The sequence below is a fragment of the Mobula hypostoma genome, chromosome 23 (assembly GCF_963921235.1).
Source record: "Mobula hypostoma chromosome 23, sMobHyp1.1, whole genome shotgun sequence".
NCBI lineage: Eukaryota > Metazoa > Chordata > Chondrichthyes > Myliobatiformes > Myliobatidae > Mobula > Mobula hypostoma.
Window position 1 is genome coordinate 18,422,051 of NC_086119.1, and position 20,537 is coordinate 18,442,587.

Sequence of the window (20,537 nt, forward strand, 5' to 3'; positions counted from 1 at the left end):
TTTGAAAGTATAATACTGTAGTCATGTCTGCCATTCTGAGCAATGTACAGTATTCCTATCTTCTTTAACTTATGGTACAAGGAATGTGGGTGGGTGTCCAAGGATCATGGCCTGTCCAAGATAAATATAAACCTCAAAAGTTTGGATTGGAATGTACAAGTTTCCTCTATCCAAACTGTGGAAATGCATCTTAGTAGCTATTAAATTGAATCTCATACATTAGGTCGTGTGGGGCAAAGACTGCTTATCTTCCCTCATTGCCATAAAGATAGCGCTGGATTAAATTGAATGCTGAAATTGGGTCCCATTTGTTGCTTCTTATGATTAGGATTTCTTAGAAGCTTTTCTTTTCCACTGCATGTTTATAAAATCCTTATTATGCATGGGTATGACCTACAGTGATCTCTTACATAATATCATGCTGATGTAATCACCTGTGCAATCATAGTTTTCTTTGCCAAGCAACACACCATCTCTGACCCCACTTCTTTGGTAAGGTTTCCCCACTCCACACCCCTTCTCCCGTCTACAACCCTCCTCCTTTTCTTGTCACCCTGCTCTGGTTTCCTGCCTGCTCTTGATCTTTTCATCTCTAATTTTCGACGAGATATCAGCCATCTTGACTTCAACACTTTGCTCTGCTCTTCAAACCTTACCCCCTCTGAACACACTGTCCTCTACTCTCTCCGCATTAATCCTAACCTCACTGTCAAGCCCGTAGGCAAAGGCGGTGCTGTTGTGGTCTGGTGGACTGACCTCTACCTTGCTGAGGCCATTCAGCAACTCTCAGACACCTCCTCTTTCTTACCCCTTGAAAAGGACCCGACTCAGAACAATTGGAACATTGTCTCCGGTACCATTACCAACCGCATCAACTCTGGAGATCTCCCATCCACCATCACCAACCTCATAGTTCCCCTACCCCACAAGAGCTACTAACTTGACTGTCCAGGTAGCCTTATTGTTTCTGCCTGCTCCTGCCCCATGGATCATAATCACATACCCGGATCTATTCAGTCTTTTCCCACCTACATCTGTGATACTTCACATACCCTCGATCTCCTCAACAACTTCCAATTCCCTGGCCAAGATCAATTCATTTTCACCATAGATATCCAGTCCCTATACACTTCTATCCCCATTGAGAAGACCTTAAAGCTCTCTGCTTCTTTCGTGACAACAGACCTGACTGGTTCCCCTCCACCACTATCTCCTCTGTCTGGCAGAACAGGTCCTCACACTCAACAATTTCTGTTTAGGATCCTCCCACTTTCTCCAAATTCAAGGGGTAGCCATGGGTAACTGCATGGGCCCTATCTATACCTGCCTTTTTGTTGGCTATGTGGAACACTCCATGTTCTAAGCCTTTCCTAGTAATGCTTCCCAACTCTTTACGCACTATTTTGATGTCTGCATTGGTGTTGCTTCCCACACCCATGCTGAGCTTGTGAATTTGATCAACTTAAAGAACAATCCAGTGCTTTCCTGGTGTATATGATGATTAAACTCTTCTCAGGCTTCCAGCCACGTACAGGTATCGATTTTAACCAATGTTTTGAAGACAAACTCTGCCATCTTCATCAGGGATGATGCCTGGGCATGTCTAGTCTGGTGGTATTTATACCCTCGTCATCTGTCCCTCCTGATTAGATACCATTTTGACACCACTCTCCTCTTTCTCAATCTCTCTGTCTCCAACTCTGGAGGCAAACTGTCTACTGATATCTTTTATAAACCTACTAACTCCCATGGCTATCTTGACTATACCTCTTTCTACCCTGTCTCCTGTAAAAATGCCGTTCCCTTTTCTCAGTTCCTTCATCTTCACCGCATCCGTTCCTAAGATGAGGCTTTCTTTACCAGGACATAAGAGATGGAGATGTCCTCCTTCTTCAGAGAATGAAGTTTCCCTTCCTCTACCAGTAATAATGCTCTCACTCGCATTTCCTCCATTTCCTGGATATCCGCCCTCACACTGTCTTCCTGCCTCCTTAGCAGGGATAGAACTGTCTTCACATACCACCCTAAAAGCCTCCACATCCATCACATCATTCTCTGTAATTTCTGCCATCTTCAAAGGAACCCTATCATCTGACACATCTTTAGCTCCTCCCCACTCTCTGCTCCCTGCAGGAATTGCTCCCTCCATGATTCCCTTGTCCATTCTTCTTTCTCCTGGCACTTGTCTCCCCCACCCCCCCACTCCACTCCACCCCAAGTGGAAGAAGTGCTACACTTGCCTATTCACTTTCTCTCTCTCACCTCTGTTTAGGGCACCAAACAGTCCTTCCAGGTGAGGTGACACTTCACTTGTGCGTTTGTTTTGGTCGTCTATTATGTCCAGTGTTCCCTATGCGGCCTCCTCTACACTTGTGAGACCCAGCATAGAGTAGGGGATCGCTTTGTTGAGCGCCTTAGCTCCATCTGCAAAAAGGCAGGATTTGCTGGTGGCCAACCATTTTAATTCCAATCCCCGTTCCCATTCCAATATGTCTGTCCATGGGTTTCCCCATTGCCACAATGAGGCCATTCTTGGGTTGGAGAAGCAACACCTCATATCCCATTTGGGTAGCTGCCAACCTAATGGCACAAATGGTAATTTTTCTCCCTCCCACTTCACTCTTCGTCTGTTTCCCACTCAGGCCCCCCTCTTACCTCTTTTTTTCTCCTCATTTACCTATCACCTTCCCCTGATGCCTCTCCTCTTTCCCTTTCTCCCATAGTACTCTCCCACTGTATTCTGCTATCAGATTCCTTCTTCTAGCTCTTTACCCTTTCTACCTATCACCTTACAGCTTCTCACTTCCTTTCCCCTCTCCTACCCATTTTGCTTCATTTATCACCTTCTAACTCGCACTCCTTCCCCTTCCCCCACTACCTTATTCTCGCTTCTTCCTCCTTTCTTTCCAGTCCTGGTGAAGAGACCTGCTGGAATGTCAATTGTTTATTCATTTCCATAGATGCTGCCTGACCTGCTGTGTTCATCCTGCATTTTGCACGTGTTGCTCTGGACTTCCAGCATCTACAAAATCTCTTGTATTTATTTCTTCGCCAAGCCCCTTGCATGAAGATTTGGATTAAGAACACTGAGTAATTTTGGTACATGGCACTGAATATTCAGAATAACAGGACTGGTGCTAGCAGGATACTGAAGTTCCATGTGTGAATATGCATCCTCCTGAAGGCAAAAGTTCAATAGATAAAGTTGAATAAGTAAGCAATGGGACAATCAGCTGCTGAAAGGCTGACCTAGGAGTTGAAAACATGTCTTGGGTTTGGCAACCTTCATTGGTAAAATGCAAAGAAACAAGCAACTCGTACTGAAGCTCATGACTGTCAGCTGATGATAGCTGGTTTGCGTTTGCTATAATTCTGAAGATGATGGCAAAGTTCTTGTCGAACTCTTGGCACCACTCAGAATTGACTTTTCACCTCATGTCTAAGCTTTAGATTGGAGTATGTCGATGTCAAGGGAAGGAAGAGTTGGTGCTGAGCAAATAAAAATGTTGCAGCTAGTGCATGTTCCTCAGTAACTTGATTTGGAAATTTAAATCCATTGTAATGAAGTTCTATGTACACCAGGCTCCTAGCAGATAAATAAACAGAGATCCCTCACTATCAACCTTGACTATCATCTTTGTTTGCAGGTACAGTGGATTCCAGTTAATTGAGCCTCGGTTAATCGAGGCAGCTGTTTATTTGGAACAACTCTTAAAGAGCAAAAACAAATTGAGAAAATAGCTGGAATTCCTTTCATTTATTTAGGACAATATGTTTCTTAATCGAGACAAAAAAAACTGTTGCCAAATATTTTCTAATTGGCGTCAGTCGCATGCACATCGTCTTGCCTTTAGACACTACACTGCACTTAGAGCAAAGTTCTTAAATATTGTCAATTGCATGTGTTTGTGTTCAAAAAGCAGTGATTTTTGTCACTGATAGCTGGTGAGAAGTAAGCAGTTAGACAATTCAGAAAGCCTTGGAAATGCCAGAAGCAGCTGGGAGTGAAAATGAAATGATTTCACTACTTCAACAAGTTAGGAACTACGAAGAGTTTGAAGGTATCAACAATCATCTTGAATGTTGCCTTTGTACCCCACCGAACACTGAGCTCTCACCTGTGGCTCCAAGTATTTGTTAGCATACAGTCATACTATGATACGCCGCTTCAACAGGCGGGCTAAACAATGTGAGGGTAGTTGGCAGGTCTCATACCTGGTGAGATCGGGACATGCCTATCCTAGCATGTGAAGTCAGCTCCAGTGGTCTGGGCAGATGAGATCTACAGTGAGATCCAACAGCTAGGAAAACAGTTCTTCAACCCAAGGTGGAAAGCGAAGGTTATGAAGAGGCACAGAAGAAGTCCTGGTCATCTACCATAACCAGGGAAGACCTCAGTTGTGATGTCTACTCGTCTTTTTGAGGTTGAGAGTAGAACAAAGACATGTTCCACTTTAAAAATTCTCCCTCACAGGTTTCCTGTCATCGTTGCATATAACAAACAACTACCAATAGTATTGGTAGTGTTCTAATTTATTCTGTATTTGATTTAAACACATAATTTGTTACTGAGTGAAATGATAGTTTGTCTTTTTCATACCTTTTTTACTATTTCCATGAAACTTCAGCAGCCACTTAATTGGGCCAAAGTATATTGATCCTGATGTGTCCCTATTAACCGTAACGTGTCCACTGTACCTATCAGTTGGTTGAACTCCCTTACTTAGACTATAACTGTTCTTTAAGGTATTTTTAAGAATGTGTGACAATTGTTAGATATTAAATTATTTCTTTTGTTTTGATTTAATTTTGTAATTGAGCTTCAACTGAATTGTTATTTTTTGCTTCCCAGATTTAATAAGCTGGGTCTGGATAAAATAACTGCAGCTGAAGATCCTCATCCCTCCAATCAAGTTGAAGAGGTTCACGTCTTCACTCCTGTGCAGTCATATCCCATTAATGAAGGAAACATTGTGCACGCTGATGTTGGGACTGCTCACTCTGCAGCTGTGACGGGTGAGGAATGCCCTTTCAAAAACAACTTTTGCAGCTCACTGGTTGGGTTCCAGATGAAAACTTCACAGAGCAGAAAGTAACATTTGGTCCATGCCTTGGGCGGAGTTTCCAATTTAGGGTCAAAGGAACAGCTAATATGTTACAATTATTCACTGCACTGTTAAAGAACAAAGGGGATAAAAACAAGAGTCACTGTTAGTGGCAAAATAAGACAGCACAATTGTTGGAGACGTATATATGCGGATGTTTTCAGTAAAACTTTGATAATATGATATCCAACCATCTGGTTAATCAAGTTATGTTTTCCCACCTGCCTGTGAAACTCACTTGTCCCCACACTTCCCCAAGACTCATCAGGGCCTCTGTTTCTCTATCACTTCACTGGTCCTTGCCCTCCACCCTGAGACTCACGAGGTCTCCAGTTCCAATGCTTTCATGAAACTTAACTTGATCACTGGAGAACTTATTGTAATACCATGTAACATTTAAAAACTAATTCTCCTACACACGTTTAATGGTAATGACATCCCATAATCTGGAAAATCAACCTGCCATCAGAGTCCTGGGCATGCCTGATTATCGTAGTTATACCTTATTATCACAAACCTACTAAGACTTTCTGTCACATGTTTCAGTACTGAGGAGTTGTTAATATGCATCTCAGCAATAATGATTATTAGTGAAAGGAGAAACATTTGCAGGAACGAAAAATAAGTTTTCTAAGACCCTGTAGTATTGGATGTAACTGCCTATGCTTGCTGCATACTGTATAAGGCATTTTACTATATGGGTTTTGTGACACTTACAGTACCTTGTTGTGGACTCTGTTTGGTTTCAAAGCACAATATATAATTAAAATTATATATAAATGTTCACTTGCTGAAATTACCTTTGAAATTTTGTACACATCATCTTTAATATCCAAGTTTATATTTTAACATTTACAATATTTGCTGATGTTGCACAAGCACCTTTCCCCATTCCATGTTCCCCAGCAGACTATTTGACTAGGACCATTAATCCCTACACAAACAGTGACTAAATAAGTTCTCTATCTGGCACTGTAAGAATGTTCAATTCTAAATTCCTCCTGACTACCTATGTTCCAGTTTGAATCCAGTACAAACTGATCTGACTATTGTGGTGAGCAAATCTCACAACTCAACACTTAAGTCTTCATTTTGTTGTAGAATCTGATACTCAATAACTTGAAGGACTTTTCCCCCTTAATTTCTAATGTTAATGCTACAGGCTAATAAGCTGCTCCGATGCTTCCGATGACATGATTCTTCAATCAGATAGAGAGATCACTGAATGATGCTTCATCCTATCACTCACAGTACTCTCCTGTAAAGTGCTGAGTCATCTGGCAGGCAATTTCAGTGGGACAAGGAGAACATAGGAAATGTTTGATACTCTAGTTGTATTTTAGAGCAGTAGAAGTTACTCTGTGCCATATTCTCACTGAGAAGAGTATAGCAGTCTAAAGTACTTCCCAATAATAGACATCACTTTTGGGGATCCCTCACCTACTGCTCCATGTACTCTAACAGGAATCACTGTTATTGAGTTTTCTAAAGTCAGTCATTCCCATGAAATTTATTAGAAAAATAACAATAGTTTCACCAAGCATTGCCTATCCATCCATATTTTATCCTACCAACTCCTGTTTACCCATCGCTGACTAAAGTAATTCAAAGTTCCTCACTGCCTTTTCACCCTTACTTAAATTTTCTTCTGGTTTTGACCCTTTAGTACCCTGTAATCCCTTTAAGTTTTACACCGATTCTCATAGCTGCCTGAGAGCTTTTGTATATTCTCCCTCCCTTCACCATGTTTGACTGAACATTCCTCCGTCTAGGCCCCATATTCTTGGATTCCCTTCCTAAACTCCTGCCTCTCCTCCTTAAAGACTCTTCTTAAAACCCACATATATAGTCTTATCTAATGCCCTCTACATTGCCTTGCCAAGTGCTTTTTACACCATGAATTAATCTTCATGTACAAAGGTCAGTAGTAAATTCTGGGAAGATCAGAGGCATGGGAGGATGGCTTGCTTCTACTCCTTTACTATGGTGGCTGATCGGTGTCTGTAGACCTTGCCATAGATGGAGCAAGAAGTGCTTAATGGATCTGGTAGATAGGCAGCTGGCATGGAAGGCACACTGCCCCTTCTGAAATATACACTTGGCAGCCTATGCTCCCATCAAGGTAATTTGAAGTCAATAGTCCCTGCCAGACGCTTCTTCACAATTTTAAGCAGTCGCAGGACATTGATTTCCAAGAGTCAGTGAGGAAGTTGCATTTTTTCAATGAGACTGTGAGAACAACCTGAAATATTTTCCCTGTTCTCCTAGAAGTCTCTTGTCCTAAAGGTGTCAGGCATACAGAGTGTGTGGCGTGTCCATCAGAGCTTGTTGAATATGATCAGGGCTAGTATGCAGGGGGTATTGGTTTGCTATCCTGCCAGTGGATCTGGAAGAGTTAGCAATGTTTGTGGCATCCTTCCAGTGCTTTGAGGCAGTCCACATTCTGAAGCTTAGAGGAGGCAAGGATCATTGTTGCCTGACAGACCAGAAGATTGGTGATGTGTGTGCCTGGATCTTCAGACACTTTCCAGATGGTCCAAATCTGTGTTGGCTAATTGCAGACAGTGGTGAATTGCATCCTAATATCTGCCTTTGCTGAGAAGTTGTTGCCAATATCTAGAAACTGAAACATTGACTGTTTATTCATTTCCATAGACGCTGCCTGACCTGCTGAGAACCTCCAGCATTTTGCGTGTATTGCTCTGGATTTCCAGTATTTACAATATCCCTTGTGTCTAGAAACCGACCCACATTTTCCACACCATGTCATTGATCTTTGAAAAGTTTTATTTGTTAAACGCCCGTTGAAACTCACAAGTGTTGCAATGCTTCCGGCACCAACGTAGCATGCCTACAAATTACTTACCCTAATTTTGGGACGTTGGAGGGAACTGGAGCACCCGGAGGAAATTCACATGGCCCCAGGAGAATATACAAACTCCTTACAAGCAGCATCAGGAATGGATCCCCATTCAGTGATCGCTGGCACTGTAAAGTGTTATGCTAACTGCAATGCTATTGTGTTGCCCCATATAGTGTGTGATATATGTGATCTGTATTGCTGCATGGCAGTGTTGTAGAGTGGGGCAGATCAGAAAAAGGACCCCTTTCATTCTCTCATACACCATTGAATGAATTGGTGATAGGCTGAACAAATGTGCAAGGATCATCTGCATACTTCAGCTTTATTAATACCAGCTGAGCTAGTGGATACAATAGGCATCAGGGATTCACTTGTAGATATCCTTAACTAAGGCAAATTTTGCTTTCTCTTCTCTTTTGTACCCATTTCCTCACAATTCAATTGTACACAATATTCACAGAAAAGAGTTATACAAAATAGATAAAAGCATTCCATCATTTATCCAGTTAGAATTGATAAATTTCATACTATACTTTATCTGAAGCACCCTTTGTCTGAGAGAAAACAATCCATTACCAGCTAGAAATTGATAACATCCTCTGTTTTCACCACTCCCCTGAGGTAGTCATTTCAGACGTTATCCCCTAAAGCTGGACACTTTTCTTAAAAGAAGATTGCAAGATTGTAATCTTAAGTCAATATTTCATATTATGCAATATGTGGAAGAGCGGAATGAGATAGAATACAAATGACTTTTGGTGGTTTCGAACTGAAAACAGATTAGTAAATCTGCAGTGTGATATCATCATTATACACAATGTTTTTTGATTTAAAGGATTTTGTTTAAAAGGAAGTATAATAATCTTGATGTAGTATTTCACATAATTGCTTTCCCCCACTGTAATCAACTCCTAAATCCTAATGATATTCCACACTTGAATCTATCAACCAATGTATATTCTACATCTCTGTTCCACAGTATCCTTTCCTGAGGCAAAAATCAATACCACTTTAAATTTTGAAACTGTACGACATGGTTCTCCTATAAGCCAAACCATCAAGTAATACTGTTAATTCTGCTGTTTAAATTGGTAGAGTATTGATCTCGCTCTAGGCATTAGTTACAGAAGCATAATTGACTTTAGAGATCTTGTACAAGGTAAACCAGAGCTCCTCTTCCTTATTCCTGCCTGCGTTTTTTATTAGAAATTATTCATGTGTGGACATTAATGTATCCAGTAAAACTGGTGGTGCAGCTCACTGGCATTCCCTACTTTGATTGAATAATAGTCATTTAGGTGACACTTTGGAAAACTGCTTCCACCATACCAAGAATAAAGCAGGCACTTGATAGAGGGGAAAAAGATCAAGTGAGTGGAAGGATGAATATTTCTTAAAAACAAAGCATATAATATAATGATTTTGATTTAAAAAGTATATTTTGCAATGATAGCAGAGAGATTATTTTATTTTTCTCGAAAATGTTCCTCTTATTGTAACGGTAACTCATTGCTAGAAGGATTTCTGGGGCTTATGCACTTTGGAGATTGCTACAAGGGAGCTTGCAATGGTCTGCCACAGGGAAACCTGTTGCTAGGCTCCTCTTCAGTTGTCTCCTTCGAGTGGATTAAGAGGTGATTCCCTTTTGTCCTCTGGATTCCATTCATCTAGAAGCATAGAGGACAGATTCTTCACCATACAACTTTATTGGAAATGGAAGGAACAGCATCAATCATATACATTTCCTTTCTGAACCTTGCTAAAGCCCTTCATTTGGAAGAGATAGTGGAGCATCCTCCTCAAATTAGACTCCCCAAAGAAATATGTTTCTTTCTCATTTCTTGTAGGAATGCTATGTTGGCACTTGAAACATGCCAGCATTTATAGACTACCCCAGCATACCCTTGGACTGTGTTGATCAGTGATGCAAATGACACATTTCACTATATGATTCATTGAAACATACAGGAGATTGGACTTTAGACAAAGGTCCTCTATCTACTTCTCCTTTGCATACTACATCGCCCTCCAACAGTAAAGGTTCACAGTGAGCACCTGGAAGATGTGGATCTCTTCCCATACCTCAGGAAGAACATTCCCTCTAACTTTTTTAACAGCTGTGCGGACCAACCATCACTCTGAGCAGGAAATTTTTACTTGGCCTGAAAACTGTGTGGTACTTTAATAAACCATTATATAAACGCAAGTTCCAGCTGCGCAGCAACAAAGGCTATGTGTCCTGGAGCGCTTCAGTTACTGCATGGCTGTGCAGCTTAGAAGGAACAGTGCTCATGAACCATCTCTCAACTATACACATTAATGATGACATTCACCATTATCTTTAGTGTCACTTTGGCCAACCGAAGAACAAGGTGCTTACAGTTCAAAACTTTAAGCCTAACACAAAAATCATGCTTTGCTGAGCAACAGATCACTATTTCTCTGTGTCCTTTTGCATATACAAATAAGGAACAGGAGTAGGCTACTCAGCCCCTCTTGTCTGCTCTTTAAAAAGATCAAGGCTTAAAAGGATCTGATTGTAACTTAGCTTTGTTCTCTCGTCTATCCAGTTTACTGTCACTAGAGAAAGTTACAAGGTGGAGAGAGGGAAACATTCAAGGATATTCTCCAAACCTCATGGAGCAAAATGCAACGTCCTTACAAACTCCTGAGAATCACTGGTCCACAGCCACTAAAAGTGGAGAAGGAGTATTCAGAATGGTATTAAGAACCTCAAGTCCGGATGATGGGAATATGTAGAAGTCCAGGATAATTGACTGATGGAACACACCAACTCTCAAATTTTCTACTATCTGCCCAGTAAGCCATGTCCTTCAAAGTCCAAAGTAAATTGATAATCAAAGTACCATATACAGGTCCGAGGTATGCTTTCTTGTTGGCATAAAATGTAAATCCAAGAAGCACAATAGAATCAGTGAAAGACTGCCCCCAACAAAGATGGACAAACGACCACTGTGCAAATGTGTGCAAATACAGAAGAGAAAACTAATAATAAATAAATAAGCCACAAATATCGAGAACATGAGATGAAGTATCCTTGAAAATGGGTCTATAGATTATGGGAACAGTTCAGTGATGGGGCGAGTGACATTGAGTGAAGTTATTCCCTGTGGTTCAAGAGCCTGATGGTTGAGGGGTAAGATCTCTTCCTGAACCTGGTGGTGTGGGTCCTGTGGCTCTTGTAACTTCTTCCTGATGTCTGCAGCAAGAAGGAATCATGGCCTGGGTGATGGGGGTCTTTGATGGATGCTTCTTTCCTGCAGTAGCACTCTGTGTAGATGTACTCAATGGTGGACTGGGCCGTATCCACTACTATTTGTAGGATTTTCTGTTCAAGGGCATTGGTGTTTCCATACCAGGCCTTGATGCAACCAGTCAGTATACTCTCCATCACACATCTATAGAAGTTTGTCAGGGTTTTAGATGTCATGCCAAATATTCACAAACTTCTAACGAAGTGGAGGCGCTGCCTGCTTTCTTTGTATTTGCACTTAAAGTGCTGGGCCCAGGACAAATCGTCTGAAATGATAGCACCGAGGAATTTAAAGTTGCTGACCCTCTCCACCCCTGATCCCCAAAATGAGGACTGGCTCATGGACCTCTGGTTTCTTCCTCCTGAAGTCAATAATCAGCTCCTTAGTCTTGCTGACATTGAATGAGAGATTGTTCTTGCAGCACCACTCAAACAGGATTTCAATCTCTCTCTTATATGCTGATTCATCACTGCCTTTGATTTGGCAAACGACCATAGTATCTTCAGCAAACTTAAATATGACATTGGAGTTTTACTTTGCCTTACAGTCCTAAGTGTAAAGCGAGTACTGCAGGGGATTAAGCACACGGCCATGTGGTGTACCTGTGCTGATGGACAATGTGGAGATGTTGTTGCCAATCCGAACTGACCGGAGTCTGCAACTGAGGAAATTGAGAATCCAATTACACAAGGAGGTATTGAGGCCAAGGTCTTGAAGCTTATTGATTAGATTTGAGGGGATGATAGTATTGAGTGCCAATGTGTAGTTGGTAAAGAGCATCCTGACATATGCATCTTTGTTGTCCAGATGTTCCAGGGTTGAGTGAAGAGCCGATGCAGTGGCATCTGCTGCGGACCTGTTGTGCTAGTACAAAAATTGGAGTGGATCCACGTCACTTCTCAGGCAGGAGTTGATATGTTTCATCATCACCCTCTCAGAGCACTTCATCACAATGGATGTAAATGCTACTGCATGATAGTCATCGATTACCATGTTTGAAGCCTGCTTGAAGCAGGTGGGTACTTCAGACTGCTGGAGGAAGAGGTTAAAGATATCAGTGAACACTCCAGCCAGTTAATCAGCATGTCTTCAGTACTAGGCCATATTACCCATCATGCTGGAGGCTTTTCGTGGGTTCACCCTCCTGAAGGATACTGTCACGTCGGCCTCAGAGACTGAAAGCACAGTGTCATCAGAGGCTGTGGGAGTTTGTGATGGTTCCTCTGTGTATTGATGGTCAAAGCGAGCATAGAAGGTATTGAGCTCATCTGGGAGTGAACCTCTGTTGTCACTGATACTACTTGGTTTCATTTTATGAGAGGTAATAGTATTCAAGTGCCGCCATAGCTTCCAAGTGTCCAATAGTGATTCAAGTTTGGTCCGGAAATGTCACTTCGCAGATAACATGCCTTTTTGGAGATCGTACCTGGACCTCTTGTAATTACTTAGTTGCCAGACCTAAATCCCACTGATCTAGCCCTCAGCAGATTGGGTCTTATGATTCATCTAGGACTTCTGGTTGGGGAAAACTCTGAATGATCTTGTGGGGACTTATCGATGACTCTTTTTATAAAGTCCGTGATTCAGTAAGATCCTCTGATGAGTCCTTGTCACTCGATGTCCACCCACATCGATACAATCCTGTAGCTATTCCTCTGCCTCCTGTGACCACCTCTTTGTTGTCTTTATCTCTGGAACTTTGCTCTTTAGTCTCTGTCTTTATACAGGAAGGAGAAGGACACCATGTGATCAGATTTCCCAAAATGTGGTCTAGGCATGGAACGGGAGGCATTCCTTATGGTAGTGTAACAGTGGTTGAGCGTGTTGGGACCCATAATGCTGCAGTTTATATGCTGATGATAATTAGGCAGAGATTTTTTCAAACAAGACTGATTTGAAATGTGTTTGGGTGGGCTGTTTCTGGTTTGGTGACAGCAGCATTCAATATCTCGAGTGCCTGATTAACATCCGCTTTTGGCGGTATGTAAACTGCAGTCAGGTGCACAGAGGAGAGCTGTCATGGTAAGTGGAATGGTCGGCACTTAATCGTTATATATTCCATGTTGGGGGAACAAAACTGCGACAAATCTGCCACGTTCGAGCACCACAAAGAGTTTATCATGAAACATAGTCCCTCACCTTTTGCCTTCTCTGAATCAGTAGTTTGGTCCATCCTGTGTATCAAGATATCCTGGGGTTTTGCCAATGTATCCAGTGTGTCCAGAGTGAGCCATGTCTCCATGAAACACATGAAATACAGCAACCTTGCCCTTGGGTCGTCAGTCTTGTTCTCCAGCGACTGTACATTCGTTATCAAGTTGCTGGGTAGAGGAACTTTTATTGCTTGGCATTTCTGGCTTGGAGTCCTCCTTTCCTCCTTCACTTCCAGCCGTAACGATGTACTGTACCTTCGTCTGCTTAAAGGTGCCATAGCTGCATGCCTGAGAGTTAAGTCCGCCAAATCCTTCAGTAGATCATGAAACCACTAGCTCATTAAGACAGTTCAAAAGTACATTGCGTCAAGGGAAATTACAGGCTGCAGATAGCAGTGAGAGTAATTTGGAAGAGATATACTTAAAAGTTTTGTCAGCAGCCTGCAACACATCGCCATGGTTCACCAGTGCCATCTTGAAGAAAAAATATCCTTGTCCTCTCTTTCAAAGAGTCAGTGGTTTCCCATCATTCACATCTGTTGCCTCTCAATCTATTGAACTGGAATAGAAACAGATTATTGCTGATCCTGACAAACTGCTTAAGAAGAAGAAATACCATTTACTGAACTACAGTGTTCTGAGAAAATATACTTTCTCTTTTATCCCATGGCATTTTTAAAATCCTTCTTAGTTTTTGGGATCAATATGCTTAGCTGCAGATTTTAAGTGTCCATGTTCTGTTGTGCAACCAGTTAGATGTAACAGCAAAAATCATTCATCAGGATTTCATTATCTGTAATTACCAAGCTCTATTACACTCTCTGATGACAAATTCTGTTTTTGCAATTAAAAATTGTAAAGGATAGTATTTGTAATATATCATAAACAGTTAACAAATGCACCAATGCCATAAAGCCTGCAGGATTTTAATTGATATCCCCACAATCAAAGCCAGTATCCTGATCTCTAGCAATTAACCTCTGAATGAGTACATATCCATATTTATTTAACAATAATTACATTTTGCAACCTTAAAACCAGACAGTTTTTTTAAAGTGTAGGAATGATGCACTGCATTTTGCACAGAGCCATGTTCTTTTGATTTGCCCTGACTGGAGACGCAGAAGATTCATTACATTAAAAACAGCATGGCCAGTTGCTCAGACGATGTAGTTTGTCAAAAAAAAGGGAGAGCCTGTAATATGAGAGTGCCGAGGTAAAACACTGTAGACACTGGAAATATGAAGATACAAAGAGAAAGTGCTGGAAATGTAATTCAGGACAGACAGCATTTCCTGATTTAAAATGTTAGCCTAGGGATATGCTGCAGTACTTACAACTTAGAGATCGGGAGTTAAAATTGACTTTTAGTTGAAAATAAATTAAACTTGTGGGTAGAGATCATTAAATTGGCCATGAAAGCAGATGAATTGATGCAATTACTCACCAAGCATGCTAAGAAAGAGGTTGCCAGGGCATTGGCAACTGGGGGTGGGCAGAAAGAAATGATGTATGTGTCAGTTTCTCATTTGCACAGGAAATTGGTAAGTACCTTTTATTATCCAAATTCCTTGATTAAACAACAATTACATTTTCATTCAGCTCCACTTCTGTCTTCTGTGCCAGTGAATGTTGTCACAATCACTTGTATGAGAATCAAATCAATTTGTCCTGGATTGACCTTGATGTTGATTTCTAGAATGTTGTAATTAAAAATGAAAGTGTTCCATTAATGTAATACATTTCAGGTCTTTTCATTTGTTGTTTTGGACAACACAATGATGACTGCAATAATGTAGAAAACAGATTTCCAATGCAGCAATGTCTGTTCATCATCAAAAGGATAATGATCAGTTCATTTTTTTTTTAGCTACGTTGGTTTTGGAATCACTGTTAATTATAACACCAGAGTAACCTTCATGCTGTTCTTGAGAGTATTTTCGTTGCATCTTGTATATCCAGCTAAGAGGGTCTCAGTCTAAAGATGGCATATTTGATAGTGCAGCTCTTGTTCAGTACTGCGTCAGTTTAGATTTTATGCTCGACTCCTTTGAGTGGAACTTGAACTCATGACCTTCTGACTCAGATATGAGAGTGCAATCATTCAGCTGTGACTAATTACATTAAGGACTGCACTGCAGCATTTTACCTTGCAAGTCGAATGATTATTTATTTATATATATTAGAGGTAGCATTAAAAAAAAGTTCCTCAAGAAGTAAGGCTGATCAACACCTCCACCCACAACCCCACCACCACTACTTTATTATTTCTTGTCAGAGTCACCTTATGTACCTAGTGTTACTTTATGTGCATACAATCAATCTACATATATAAGCTACCTTACATATTTATATTTATTTTTGTTTTTTTATGCTGCATTGGATCCGGAGTAACAATTATTTTGCTCTCCTTTTATACTTGTGTATTAGAAATGACATTAAACAATCCTGAATCTTGATTTTAGTCTGAAACTAATGAGCAAATTCCATCTGTAAACTTCCTTGGCTAAACAACAATTCAGTTCAGTCTTTGATTATATTTGTGTAGCAGCTTGCATTTTTAAACATAAATTATTTTATGTAAATCCAGATAGAAATTCATTACCTTCCACAAGGTCATGTTATTCATCAACTAAGAACCAGAACTTATACCAATGTTGCTTCTGAACTATTTGTACAGAGATATGCAAATACATCGCTTGTTTGTATCTTTCAGGTTTCAAGTGCTTTAATTCTGTTTGATGCCAATTCACTGCTCTAAATTCTCCTCTTGTCCCTTTTACCTCAGCAGAAACTCTGCTTTGGATGGTCAATTCTGATATCAAAATCTATATCCTGAGAATCTTCTCTGCTAGTTTGCTGCTGGCACTCAATAAGCAACTCAACCTTCTGTCCAAGGAACCTAAAACTATCTTCTGTTTTATTTTTAATTTCAGAAACTGGGGAATGTTATACATTTGGCAGTAACCAACATGGACAACTGGGCACCAGCACCCGTCGTAATAATCGTTTGCCGTACTTGGTCTCTGATCTGTGTGGGGTAAAAGTTACCATGGTAGCTTGTGGAGATGCTTTCACGGTAGCAATTGGAGCAGGTACATTAGAACAAGGAAACTGGACGCATTTCTCAAAACCCTGAAATTTGATGAAATACATATCTAATAATGTTGATTAAATGAATATTTAGTGAAATGAACAGTTAATCACACTCCTGGAATTCTCTGTCATTATATTGCAATTGGACACCAAACACCTGCTCACAAAATTACACTAATCTTGATAAATCTATTTCTTTAATTACTTGAAAGTAGCCTTGGAATTATTGCATGGCTCAGTGGACTTTATAAACCATTTATTAGTCAAACTTCAATTCGTAATATTATGATTGAGTTGAATATGATAATGCTTTTATTTGCAGAAATCCATAAAATATTACACCTTTTACTTAGCTGCCAGCAGTTAAAGAAAACACTAGTAAAACCCACATAATCTTGGTCAAAAGTTATAACCATTGTACTAATATTGACTTCCTAGCTTTCGTTATTATTTTATAATTCTATTATAGGAAAGATGAATTTTCATTGCTTTGGAACTTCCTGTTATTGACCATTTCTCCACAGCATGTTACTCTTTATTGAAGCACACAGGGAAGCTGAAAATGTCGGAAGAAAAGATAATTTAAATTGAGAGATCTCTATAAATTATTAAAAGAAAAATTGTTGTTTCTTGCCTGGAACACAGAGCTTCTCTAGCTGGTGGAAGGGCCATTAAAATTTACAGCACTATGAAGTCCTTAAAATTGATCACAGTAACTGATTATGTTTGCCATGACACAGCTTCCAAAAGAACATATAATTTCTATTTACCGGAGAGCATAAAACTTCATCTTGCATGTGATACATGCCCCCGCTCCTAAGTTCCTGAGAACCTACAAACACCGTATTCCTTCAGACAAATTCACTGGTTAGACCATAAGTCGTAGGAGCCGATTTAGGCCATTTGGCCCCTTGAGTCCACTTTGCCATTCAATTATGGCTGTTTTATTGTTCCTCTGAACCCCATTATGCAACACCCTATCCAGAATTGTTTTTCCCTAGTGGGTTCAACCAGAAGTTGCTCTAAAAGCCATCTTGTAGGCATTCTATAAATTCCTTCTGATGGGATCGAGCACCAACTTGATTTTTCCAATCTTATCTGCATATTAAAATCCCTCAATGACCGTTCGTAACATTGCCCTTTTTACATGCCTTTTCTATCTCCCTTTGTAATCTGTACCTCACATCCTGGCTTGGTGAGGAATGTCCACGGGAGTTGGTATTTAAATATTCCCAGGATCTCAGATGTTAACTTACTTTTCTCGGTTGTAATTGCAGCTTTATTCCTTATTCTTGGAAGGCTTCCTGCTGCTGGTTATAATCTTGCAGTTGCTGCATGAAAGCCTGTTGGCTCTCATGCAGTGATTGTGTCTTTTTCTGCAGAATCGTATCATTGACCCTTGATGACTTTCTGGGCTGGGGACTATTTGTAATTTTTAGAACAATTCCAGCTGTATGTCTGCCTGAATGGATGTGATTGTTTTCTAAATGCACCTGCTAGTTTGTGAGTAACTTAGAGTGAGAGGGAAAACATCCATTTCAAAACAGAAAATTCTGGAAAAACTCAGCACATCAGACAGCAGCTGTAGAAAGAGAAACAGATGATGTTTTGGTCCGTGACCCTTCATTGGAAGTGGAAAGAACCTGCTTTTGTGGTTGATACAGGAACCCCTGATGTAGGACAAAGGACCTTATTGAGAAGGATAACGGTAAGCTAAGGTCTAAATTAAAAAGCAGAACTACAAAGGTGGTCATGTCTGGACCTGAGCCATTTCCAAATTGGCATAGGTTAAGTAGTTCAAAGTTCAAAATAAATTTATTATCAAAGAACATGTATATCACCATATACAATCCTGAGATTCATTTTCTTGTGGGCATACTCAAATCCATAATAGAATAATAAACGTAATAGAATCAATGAAAGACCGCACGAACTTGGGTGTTCAACCGGTGTGCAAAAGACAACAAAAAGAAAGAAATAATAATAATAAATCAATAAGCAATAATCAAGGATCAGACAGGCAATAAATAAGCTAGGATCAGAGAATTGGGTGCGTAGCTCAACAATTGATGGGGGAAGAAATGGATTCATACTTGAGACATTGGTGTAAGTATTGGAGAAGAATAATGAGCTTCATGAGCTGTAGACTTGTAGGGCCATGAAGAGTTCCAACATGGAAACATGACGTTGGCCCAACAATCACCCATTTATGTTCTCCTGCAAAGAGCAGCAACCAGTGTCCCAGTTAATCAGATAATTGGGTCTTTAAGCCAAATCTTGGGGAGGGAAAGAAAAAGATGGGTTTGACCAAGGGGGAGATTTAAAAGTTTACAAGAGAGTAAAGTGATAGCACAATGCAGGAACAGAAGTATTGATAACTAGTCTATCAGGAAGGCACAAACATAGCAGCATTCCTCTAATTAGAGTCAAAGCAGGGAAAAATGATAAAAAGACAAAACTGAAGGCTCTTTTCTGAGTGCACATATGCACCATAATAACGTGGATGAATTAATGACAGAAAAGGAAGTGGATATGATCCAGTAGCCAAGACAGATATGGTTGAAAGGTGACTACAATTGTGAATTAAATAATCCAAAATGATTTTAGAATATCTACGTTACTTTTAGAATATCAACATTATTACATGGCACTGATAGACTGAGAAACGACACTGAAAGATATGACGTTAAACCAAAAATGGCTAACATTTTACAATTTAATGCATAGTTTACAGTGCATGTACATTCCTTTAAGGCAAAAATAAAGATCAACAGGAGCAGTGGTTGTGGCCATCTAGAGTATTAGCTCAAAGGAAGAAGCGTATAATGTCTTTAAAAAGGCTAAGGATTGGGAAAATATCACAATTCAGCAAAGAAGCACCAATTCATTAATACAAAAGCAGGCATAGTTATGCCAGAAGCTAGGGAATGTGGAAAATTATCAGAAAAGTTTGCACTATCTCTGCAGCAATCTCTTTTAGAAACCTGAGGTGTAGATCTTGGGTCCAAAGGACTTTTTCCATTTTTTAATCTTACTTAATACCAAATTCTTGGTGGATTTTTTGGTCCCCATTATTTGGTGCATCATCGTGTCTTCTACCATGAAGTCAGGTGCAGTTTACTTGGCTATTACCTTTGTCATTTCCCAATTTCCCATTATCTTTTATCCTATCTCTGCTGTTAAAGGGGTGATATCTATTTTTACTGCACATATCCTTTTTTGTGCAAGCTCTCCTATTATTTAAAAGACTTGCATATTTGATTTTCTCCCTCTACCAAAATTTTTGGTCGTCCTTTGCTGTTTCTAGAACTTGTCCAACTCAAGCTTGTGACTTTTTGTAATGTTCCAAGTCCCTTTCAATCTGATTTTTTCTAAATTAGCCATGGATAGATGAGTTTTCTCTGGAGTTTGTATTTCTTGGTGGATATTTAAATAGTTAACATTACTTATCTATTGGCAAATATTTTAATGTAATTTTTCAGTCATCTTCAATCTACTGATTCCCACGTTTTTAGTTCAGAACTTGACTTTTTAGCTTTTCAACTTAAAATATGTCGTTCTTAATTTCAACATAATATTCTGGTATAGTGATAAGCCTTGGGGAGACTTGTAAGTAGATTGCTTATTAACTCATTTATACAAAATAAGATCAAAATAAGCCTATTGCCTCACTAGTTAGTTCCACAACTGCAGAGAGCCAATTGAATCTCCTGTTACCTTATCAGAAGGTGAAGTGTATACATGGGGAAAGGGAGCCAGAGGACGTCTGGGAAGAAAAGAAGATGACACTGGAATACCCAAGCAAGTACATCTGGATGAAACAAACCCGTACTTTATTATGTCTGTTGCATGCTGTCATGGAAACACATTGCTGGCAATAAAACGTAAGTAATATTCTCTGTTCAAATTTTAATCTTTTACGTTGGTACATTTCTCAGTTAAATGTTTATTTAAACATTTTATTAATAATCTACAAGCAGGTTTATCACATAATTTATTCTAAGGTGTTGTTCTTGAAATTGGCTGTTTGAAGTATGTAAGACCT

General features: G+C 39.9%; 1 protein-coding gene across 1 annotated transcript in view; it reads left to right on the plus strand.

Moving 5' to 3' along the window:
• nek8 (NIMA-related kinase 8) overlaps nucleotides 1-20,537 on the plus strand; it is a 76,069-nt gene that overhangs the window by 46,874 nt on the left and 8,658 nt on the right. Inside the window, exons 12-14 of the mRNA XM_063031808.1 lie at nucleotides 4,853-5,016; nucleotides 16,333-16,491; nucleotides 20,218-20,376. Coding sequence (XP_062887878.1) covers nucleotides 4,853-5,016; nucleotides 16,333-16,491; nucleotides 20,218-20,376 — 482 coding nt within the window. The remainder of the gene's footprint in view (nucleotides 1-4,852; nucleotides 5,017-16,332; nucleotides 16,492-20,217; nucleotides 20,377-20,537) is intronic.